Raw genomic sequence first — 11,190 nt, forward strand, 5'->3', positions numbered from 1 at the left:
TTTTAAAAAATTAAAAAATAAATTTTTTTTTTTTTTTTTTTTTTTTTTTTTTTTTGTAATTGTATACTATTTTATATAAAAAATCTTTCTCAAAATTTTCTTTGAATAAATTAAATAAACCGTTAATATATATTTTAATTTTAAATGTTTTTTTAAAAAAAATGTGCTTTTAGTTTGAAATTTTTTTTTTTTGATAAATTTTTGTGAAGATATATTTTTACGAAATGTGATAAAATCTAAATATTTTTACTTGTAACATATTTACATAGATAAAAAAAATAAAATAAAATATAATAAAAATTTAGAAAAGTTAATGAAATATATGTGGAACAAAATGCATAAAGACAACAATAAATAAAAAGAAAATATATTAGTAATAAAATCTAAGAAATTATGTGAAATAATATAAAAAATTAATTAGAAAAAAAAGAATAAAAAAAAAAAAAAAAATAATAAAGAAATAAAAAGTTAAAAATTAAGTAAATATTTATTTATTTAAATGTGTAAAATAAAAAAAAGATTTTTAGTAAAATTTTTTTTTTTTTTTTTTGATGTAATAATTGTATTTAAAAACTATTTACATGAAGAAAAGAACGTAACAGTATTATTTTCATAAATATTATTATTTTACTTTTATTACTAGTTATTATATTTATTATCATAGTTGGCATAATTTAAATTTGTATAGTATCCTAATTATTAACATTACTTAATGAAAATTTAGAAGAAAAATGTTATATATATATATGTGCATGTTTAATTATGTTAATTTTTAAAAAAAAAATTTATAATTAATATTTACATAATAAAAGTTATTTATATATTATTTAAGCTATTTTAATTTTTAAAATTAATATATATATATATATATATATATATATATATAAGTTTATTTATTTTCATATATACTGTTAAAATTAAGATATTCGTTCAAAATTATATTTTCAATATTATATTTTTTTTTTTTTTTTTTTTTGTTGAAACAAAGAAATAAACTCTTTGGTTTATTTTTATAATTATTTCTAATTATTACAATTTATTTTTAATTAAAAGATCATATGCAAATTAATTTATCATTTTAATTTTTTTTTTTATTAACTTATATTTGTTAATAATGAATTACAATAATAATTATATAGATTACAATATTCATGATAGAAGAAAAGCAAATAATGCTAATCAAAAAAAAAATGAGCAGTGGGAAAATATTAGTTATATTAAAAATAATCAGATAAATACAATTAATAAAACAAACATAGATGTACCAAATGAAAATTATATAGAAAGTTGTATTAATAATAATAATATTTATACAAACATGAAAAATGATCATATGAATTTAGATAATTATAATTTAAAATCAGGAAATTATTATGTTAGGAATTTTAATAATTTTGATGATAACATTAAAAATAATATAAGTGCACCATCTCATTATGTCAATTCACACCCAATTTTTGATAATAAAAGAAAAAAAGAAGTGTATAATTTTTCTAATAATATAAATCATAATACTGAAATGAATAATAAAAATTTTAATTATTTAAATAATACAAATAATATAATTAATAACAGTAATTTAATTTTAAATAGTAGAAACACAAATAATGATAATAATAATTATCAATATAATAATAGCAATTTTAGATTTAATAAAAATACATATAATAAATTAGATAGAATAAATGAAAAACATTATACCAATGAGACATTAAATGATGAATTAAAGAAAAATACTTTTGAAGAAAATAATTTACAATTTATGAATAATTTAAAACAAACAAATGACATAAATAAACTACATAATAATTCACAACCTTTTAAAAATGATGATATAAATAATAACTATTTTAATAATAGTAGTCATAAAGGAGAATATAAAGGTATTATGCAAAACTTTTTTGATACCTTAACAAATAATGTAGAAAATAAAAACGAAATAAATAATTTAGTAAAACAGAAAGTTGCTAATATGGTTATAAATGAAATAGAAAAAAAAATTGAAATAAATGAATCTAGTTTTCTATTTAATAAATTATCTTTATTACGTCAATACTTTGATGTAACACATTCTTATGTAATTAATAAAATTATATTTATTCTTATACCATATATATATATACGTAAGGCTATATGTGAATCTAGAACATATTATGTATATGCTCATCTAAAAAAGAAAATGGAGTTAATTCAAAAAGATAAGAATTTTGATTCAGCATTTAATTTAAATAAACATAATAATGAATTAAAACTAAAAAATCAAGATATAATGATTAAAAAAAACGAAAATGAATTGAATTCAGAAAATAAAGCATTTTATTTTAATGATAAGAAAATGAATAATATAAATATGATGATAAGACATAATTCTAATGATATTAATTATGTAGATTATAGTAATTTTGGTATATTTAAAGCTGATTTATATATCCCTTTAATGTCAATTATCACATATATTTTATTATATACCTTAACGGTAACAGCTCAAAAAAATAACTTCATATTTAAACCAGACAACTTATTTAATATTTCTTCATATGTATTTATATTAATATTATTAGAAACAATTATAATCAAATTTTTATTTCTTTTAGTATGTCGAGATATAAACTTATCCTTTTTACACATTTTATCTTTTATTTCTTACAAATTTGTTATAATGTGTGCATTAATTATTACAAAAATATTTTTCTATTTTACTTATTTTATATATGTATCTGTTGTTGGTATAGATAATGAAAATACCAACAAAATACAGTCAAATAAAATATCCATACCAAGTAATTCACATAATGTATTTAAAAATTTAAATAATAATTTCACTTTGAATTTTAGCATATATAATATTATTTTATTTTTGAATGACAGTTTAACATATAGATTTACTCAATTTTATTTTTATATAACCGTGAGTGTACAAATGATACAAATTTTTAAATCTATTCATTTGTATATCCATGATAATTCAAATTTATTGAATAATTATAATATTAAGAGAATAAATATTTTAATTCATATTTTTTCATTTTCTCAAATTTTTTTATGTTGGATTCTTACGCCTTCTTTTTCTTAAACATTTCAACGTCAAAAAAATGATGATTAGCAATTTTACATCCTTATGCATATATATAGTAAATTGATTAAATAAACAAAAAGTGAGAAAAGAAATAGGTACTAAAGAGAGATAAAAATAAAAGATCAAAAAAAGAATTATACCTTTTTATTTTACAATATATGAGTTTAAATATTTTTTTGAAAAGTATTTGTGAAGAAAAAAAAATTATTAAAAATATTCCTAAAAAATATGTTTTTTATTCATATCCCCCATTTTTTTATGTACTATTTTTACTTGTTTCTTATAATATTTTTTTTTTTTTTTTTTTTTTAAAGTTCATAATTTTTTATATCATATATGTATTTGTTATAAATGTATATAAACTGAATATGTTAATTATAGACTAATTCTAATCTTTTTTAACAATTTAAAATATATATAAAAAAAAAAAAAAAATTAAAACAAAGGAATAATTTTTTATGTATAATTTAATCATTTAGCTCAGAAAAAAAACTAGTATATTTAATTTTTAATAGGCTAAGTTTTAAAAAAGAACTTTTATAAGGAAAATTCAAAGATTTTTTTTTTTTTTATTAAGAAAAATAATGAAATTTTAAAATTATGTTTATGAATTTTTGAGTATTCTTTGTTATTTCCTATTTCTTTTTTTACATAAAGAACAATGTAATGAAATTTGACTTAAAAAAAAAAATTATAAAATATCCTATTTTCTTAATAATAATTGTAATGTATTTTTATTTTAAAAATACATACACACATATATATATATATATACAATAATATATTATTTTGTTTTTTTTTGCAATTTTAAATGTTCAATAAAAATATTTTTAACATTAGGATTAAGCTTTCATTAAAAATATGTATCGTATGCATATGTCATTTTTTAAAAATAATATGTATATTTTTTTTTTATTTTATTTTTTTTTAAGAATACGCAAATTATCAATCTAACAATATGTTAAATTATTGTTTAAATTTTCTTATTTAATGTTATTTTATGAAAATACTAGTTTTAATCTGTATTATCCAGTGAAAATATTTTTTCTATTTTTTCCTTTTTTCGTAAAATATATATATATGTACATAATTAAATTTTTATTTTGTTATTTGTATTTTTTTTTAAATATTTTTGTTTAATTTTTATTATTTTTTTGAATGAATTATATAGGATATTTTTATTTAGAATATATTTTTTGGATAATTAAACATTCTTTATTTTTCTATAATTTTTTTTATATTACTCTTTTTAGTTTAACTTTATGTTATCATATTATCTTTTATTTTATTTCAATTTATATTAACTTTTTCTCACTTTTTTTTGCACCAGAAAAAAAAAAAAAAAAAAAAAAAAAAAAAAAAAAAGACAAGTATTTGAAGAAAAAAAAAAATATATTATTAAACCAGGATATTTATTTTTTAGAACATTATAAAAACAAAACAAAAACCTCTTAAAATGAAAATTTTCAAATTATTTTTATTTACATTAATTTTATTTTTTATAAATTTATTTTTTGTAAAATCGAGTTTTAAAAATGATGAAAATTTCAACATACCCTTAAATGTCTTATTTAGCAAAGGAAATCACATGAGAAAAAGAGTATGTAATGAATGTTTTTATAAAAATGAAGTAAATTTAATATTTCATAGTTGTAAAGCTTTTGAAAATGTAAAGAATAACAAAATAAACAGAAAGAAAATAGTATATTTTATTAAAGAGTCACCGAGATTTATTAAAAAATTTGTTTCTATGAAATCGAAGTCAAACATTTATGAAATTTTATCCATGAAAACTTTAAGAATATTCCTTTTAAATAAAACTACACTATTGCTAAACGGATTTAATTTATTAAAATATACATATTTGAGATATAATTATACAAGAAGTATACTAGGTTTTTTTCAGACAATTCTTCTAAGATTTCTTGGTAAAATCATTCATGAAAAAACTCAATAAAAAAAATTTTTTAAATATGTATATAAATAAATATAAAAAGGAAGAATATATAATTTATTTGATCTTTAAGAATTTCTATTCTATATCTTATTTTTTAATTTTTTTTTTTTTTTTTTTTTTTTAGTGGTTTATTTTATTCAGTTGTGTTCTTCTTTTCTATTATTTCATTACTTTAATATGTTTTCTCAAAAAACACAAGCATATGTTCTCCATATAAGTGGATCAAAAATTATTTCTAGAATTATTGGATTTCTTGAACTTAATTTAATTAATTATTATATCAATATTTTTAGCGAAATTATTCAAATTTTAATTATTAGAATGCTATTTAAACAACACGATGTGTGTTTAATTAAGACATTATTATATAATAGTGAAGATTATTTAGTACATACAAATTTAAAAAATAAATATGCAATATTATATCAATGTGCAAAAAATTTTGTTATTACAAGAATTAATAAATTGAGTTTATTTACTTTCAATTATTTGCGCTACTTTGTATTAACAAATTTGTTCTTTAAATTCTTTGATGGAACGTATGAACAAAAAAAAAAAAAAAAAAAAATAACCAAAATAATAAAAATAATAGAAATTAAAATAAAATAACCAAAATAATAAAAATAAAAAAAAATAACCAAAATAATAAATTACATTTGAATAAATTTTAATAAATCATATATTTCTTTTATTTTTTTAGATATAATAAGTTTTCCCCAAGTGATGTAAAAATGCCTGGTGTATATTCTGATACAAAAAAAAGTCTTGAAAAGGATATGAAATATGCAACCAAAAAAGAAATTGATATATTAAGGAATTTTTGTAAACATACTGGATGTCATACATGTGGAGTAGTTTGTCATGAAAAATTCATTGGAGATCATCAACCTCCAATACAAGTTATTAAAGATATGATTGAATATTATAAAGATAAAAAATTCAAATTATATTTTCTTAAATTGTTTAAATTATATGATACAAAACAACGCTTATATCCTCAATGTGTAAGATGTTCTCAAATACAGTCTGCATCTGTAAGATGTAAAAAATTAAAACTAATACCCCATTATTATACTATCAGAATATTTCATTTTTCTATTATTTTTCATTTGTTTCTTAAAATGATTTTGTTAACAAATTGGAGAAAAATTATTATTTGGGATGGTGAGAATGTAAAGCCAATATAGCTTTGAGAGAAGAAAAAACAAAAATATGAATATATATATTCTTACTTAAAATTGTTATATTTAACTGTATAAATTTAAATAAAAAGAAATTTTAAATAAATACTCGATTAAATATAATGTCTATATATATATCAATATTCAAAAAACAAATTTTATTATCCTTTTAATAAAATATATTTTACATATCTACATTTTCTCATATTTATTTTTCGTTCATTTAAAAAATATTTTTAATTAATTTTAACTTAATAAATGATATATTAAAATTTTTTTTTTTATATTTTTTTTTTTTTTTTTTTTTTTTTTGTATTCTTAATTTTTTAGGTATATTAGTAATAACTATATTTTATTTTATTTAAAATACACCATTTTCATGTATATTTTTTTCTACACATATTTTAAGTTTTATTATATATTCCATTTCTTAACTATTTGAATTGATATAAATCATTGAATAAATATGTGTATATTTTTTATTTTATTTCTTCTTTTTTCTTTTTTTTTCTTTTTTAACTTCTTTAAATATATTTTTTTTTAAAATTTAATATCTATTTATGAAATATATTTTTTTTTAAGGGTTTATTAATGCTTCTTGAATATATTATTACTTTTTATCACGTTATAATTCAAATTATTATAAAATATACATGTATTTTTAAATTTTTATTTTATTTTATTTTTTTTTTTTTTTTTTGCTTTTAAATGCATTTATAAGCATATCTTTTTTCTTGTATATATTATTTAAATTAATGGTTAATATGTTTACAAAATTAAAAAAAAATACTTTAAATAAAAATACTTTTCATTTAAAAACATGAATTTTTTTTTTTTTTTTTTTTTTTTAGCTTAAATATTTCTTTTTAAAATGTGAAACAAAAATACATATTTTTTTATTCTTTTATTTTTAATTATAATATTAATTTTTTAATGTTCTTGAAATATAAATATTTTAAACATAGTATTTATATGTTTACATATAAAATTATATACATAAATACATACATAAATATATACATTAATACTTACATATATATATAAAAATAGATAGATACTAAAAAATATTTCTTTATAATATTTTTTTTTTATTTGTTTTAATAAATATATTTTTTTTCTCCTGCATATATATCTAACTATAAATAGAGAAAAAATTTGATATAACTATGCAAATTAAATTCATTTTAGACTAATTTAAAAATAAAAAAAAGAAAAAAATGTATTCATGTTCTTTTTTTTTTTTTTTTACTCTTTAAATTACAGTTAAATTATATAGAAAAATGAATAAAATAATCGATTTTTAATATGGAAGTATATATATGATTATATAGTATATATACAAATATATGTATTTATATGTGTACATAACTGCGTAGTAATATAATAACTTAATTTTTTTTAACTACTTTTAAATAAATAAAAATCAAGTACATATTTAAAAAATGAGAAAAATGTTACTTCAGAATAATTTAGTAAGGAAAAAAGCGAATTATACTAAAAGATTATTTCATTTGAGTAGTTGTTATTACAATGATAATATTAACCCTAGTATGGCTGCATATATAGAAAGTGCTTATAAGATATGGAGAAAAGACAAGTAAGGATTCATTATAAATTATATTGATTTATTTGTTATTTTTTAGTAACTTTCCTATTTATATATTTATTTATCATTTTTTTCTTATGTTATATATATATATATATATATATATATATATATATATATATATATGAAAATATAAATTTGTATTTTAACTTTTTTATGTTTTTAGAAATTCTTTGCACAAATCATGGGATTCTTATTTTTCTATGACAACAGAATATGCAGGAAATGATTCGTCAAATAAAGTGAGAGTAGTGAATGTAGGTGATGAAAGAAATAATAAAATAATGGACGAAATATTAAAAAAGAACACTCTTAGAATCACATATGTAAATCAAGAAATGTTAGAAAAGGGTAAAACACAGAATATATATGATTTAGCACGAATTGTTCAACTCATAAGATGGTATCAGAAAAAAGGGCATTTATATGCTAATATAAATCCTTTACCACTTCCGAAAAATCCTCCTTATACCAGCGTATCATATACACCTGATAAAAGAAAAATGTCTTACGAAGATTTTGGGTTTACAAAAGATGATTTAGATAAGGAATTTGTTTTTGATTTGCCATCAATTACAGGTTTTTTAAGTGGAGATAAAAAAAAATGGACTTTAAGAAGTTTAATAAACAGACTGGAAGAAACTTATTGTGGAACTATTGGATTTGAGTATATGCATATAACAGATGAAAACATAGTAAATTATATTGTAAAAAGGATTGAAAACGATACTAAATTTCAATATGATGTAGAGATGAAAAAAAGAATATTAGAATACACAGCAAGAGCGTTTTTATTTGAAAATTATATGGCAGCAAAATTTGCAACAACTAAAAGATTTGGAGTAGATGGATGTGAATCATTGATAACAGGAATGAAAGCATTAGTAAAACGCGCATCTTTGTTGAATGTTGACAGTGTATTAGTGGGTATGTCTCATAGAGGAAGATTAAACGTATTATTTAATGTTTTACATAAACCTTTGGAACAAATGATGTCAGAATTTAGGGGGAAAACCGGTTTTAGTGACAATATTTGGGGGAATACAGGTGATGTAAAATATCATTTAGGTGTAGAAATTGATCATTTTGATAAGGATTCTAATAGATATATTCATATGGGTGTTGTAGATAATTCTTCTCACTTAGAATCTGTGGATCCTATTTTACTAGGACAAGCAAGAGCACAACAATATTATTGTAATGATAAGGAAAAAAAAAAAGTACTACCAATTACTATTCATGGAGATGCTTCTATAGCAGGACAAGGTATTGCTTATGAAACTTTCCAAATGTCAAAATTACCAAGTTATAATGTTGGAGGAACTATACATATTGTTGTTAATAATCAAATTGGTTTTACTACTTATCCAGTTGATGGAAGATCTGGTAAGTATTGCACTGATATTGCAAAATGTATAGAAGCTCCTATCATACATGTTAATGCAGATGATCCTGAAGCAGTTACATATGTTTTTGAATTAGCTTTTGATATAAGAAATAAATTTCACATTGACACCATAATTGATCTTATTGGGTATAGAAGATTTGGGCATAATGAGTTGGATATGCCTAAGTTTACGAATCCATTGTTATACGATATCATTGCAAGACATAAATCTGTATTAGATATTTATAGTCAGAAGTTAATTGATGAAAAAGTAATAACTGCGGAGGAGTTTGAAGAAAATAAAAGACAAATTTTTAACTTTTATGAAGAAGTATATGAGCAATCTAAATCTTTTGTTCCAACACCAAAAGAAAAATATTTGCCACAATGGGAGCATATGGTAACACCTCAAAAATTTTCACCATCTAGAAAAACGGGTGTTGAAAGAGACGTTTTAGTTAATATTGGAAAACAGATCTTTACATTACGTAAAAATTTTCATGCTCATCCCATTATAACAAAATTGTTTAAAAGTCGTATTAGTAGTTTAGAAACTGGTAAAAATATTGACTTTGGTACAGCAGAACTTTTAGCATATGCAACGTTGCTTTCAGATGGTTTCCATGCTCGCTTGACTGGACAGGATTCTCAGAGAGGAACTTTTTCTCATAGACATGCAGTAATACATGACCAAGTTACATATGAATCATACAATATATTTGATTCACTAAAAACACCTCATACTATTGAAGTAAATAATTCCTTACTTTCAGAATATGCATGTTTAGGTTACGAAATAGGTTATAGTTATGAACATCCAGATGCTTTAGTTATATGGGAAGCGCAGTTTGGAGATTTTGCAAACGGAGCACAAGTTATGATTGACAATTATATTGCATCAGGAGAAACTAAATGGAATAAACAGTCAGGAATTGTTATGTTATTACCACATGGATATGACGGACAAGGACCAGAACATTCTTCTGCACGAGTTGAACGCTTTTTACAATTATGTGATGATAGAGAAGATATAGCTACATATTCTGTAGAAAAAGATCAAAAAATTATTCAACAACATAATATGCAAGTAATTAACTGCACAAAGCCATCTAATTTTTTTCATGCTTTAAGAAGGCAAATGCATAGATCTTTTAGAAAACCGTTAGTTGCTATTACTCCAAAAAGGATGTTAAAAATGAGAATGGCATTTGATACTATAGAAAATTTTTTGACATCTACGGAATTTTTACCATATTTACCAGAAGAAATGGAACATAAATTAAAAGAAAAGGAGCATATTAAGAGAATTATTTTATGTTCAGGACAAGTTTATTATGATTTATTAAATTATAGAGATACAAATAGAATTCAAGATGTTGCTATCGCAAGAATAGAACAATTATCTCCATTCCCATTCAAAAGTTTCATGAAAGATTTGCAAACATATCCTAATTTAAGGGATGTTATATGGGCTCAAGAAGAACATATGAATATGGGTCCATGGTTTTATGTTTCTCGTCGTATTGAAGCAGCAATAAAACAACTAAAAAAAGATAATCCAAATTGGAATATTGAAAGATCAGAAGTTAATTATTCAGGTAGGGATGTATATGCTGCACAATCAGCAGGTGATCTTAATTTACATTTATATCAATTAGATGAATTTTTAGTTGATGCTTTTGATTTAAAAAAAGAATATAATATGCACGCGCAGAAATATACTAATAAACTCTGATTCACACACTAATATATAATAATAAAATAGAAAATTATAGAATACATATAAAAAAAATTTTAATTTATTTATAAGATGAAAATCTTATATATATAATATATTTTTATTAAATTTATTATTATTAAGAATAGCTTTTTCTTTTTTTTCTTTTTTTTTTTTTTTTTTTTTTAAAATCAACTTGAAATTTTTTTCACTTTTAAATTATGTGAACCTTTTTTTTTTTTTTTTTTTTTTTTTTTTTTTTTTTA

General features: G+C 19.2%; 3 protein-coding genes across 3 annotated transcripts; all 3 read left to right on the forward strand.

The window, feature by feature from the left end:
- Positions 1 to 1,114: 1,114 nt before the first annotated feature.
- Positions 1,115 to 3,073, forward strand: PGAL8A_00113500 (C-13 antigen; the record flags this gene model as incomplete). The annotated part of the gene is made up of 1 exon (XM_028674143.1): positions 1,115 to 3,073. The coding sequence occupies one exon, from the start codon at positions 1,115 to 1,117 to the stop codon at positions 3,071 to 3,073; it is 1,959 nt and encodes a 652-aa protein (XP_028526251.1).
- Positions 3,074 to 4,532: 1,459 nt separating this feature from the next.
- PGAL8A_00113600 (conserved Plasmodium membrane protein, unknown function) lies at positions 4,533 to 6,220 on the forward strand (the record flags this gene model as incomplete). Its single annotated transcript, XM_028674154.1, has 3 exons — positions 4,533 to 5,004; positions 5,158 to 5,572; positions 5,734 to 6,220. The coding sequence occupies 3 exons, from the start codon at positions 4,533 to 4,535 to the stop codon at positions 6,218 to 6,220; spliced, it is 1,374 nt and encodes a 457-aa protein (XP_028526252.1).
- A 1,436-nt stretch (positions 6,221 to 7,656) lies between these two features.
- Positions 7,657 to 10,942, forward strand: PGAL8A_00113700 (2-oxoglutarate dehydrogenase E1 component, putative; the record flags this gene model as incomplete). Its single annotated transcript, XM_028674165.1, has 2 exons — positions 7,657 to 7,811; positions 7,987 to 10,942. 2 exons carry the CDS (start codon positions 7,657 to 7,659, stop codon positions 10,940 to 10,942), a joined length of 3,111 nt encoding a protein of 1,036 aa, XP_028526253.1.
- Between the last annotated feature and the right edge of the window lie 248 nt (positions 10,943 to 11,190).

This window comes from Plasmodium gallinaceum (genome assembly GCF_900005855.1).
Source record: "Plasmodium gallinaceum strain 8A genome assembly, contig: PGAL8A_v1_63, whole genome shotgun sequence".
In the NCBI taxonomy this organism is placed as follows: domain Eukaryota; phylum Apicomplexa; class Aconoidasida; order Haemosporida; family Plasmodiidae; genus Plasmodium; species Plasmodium gallinaceum.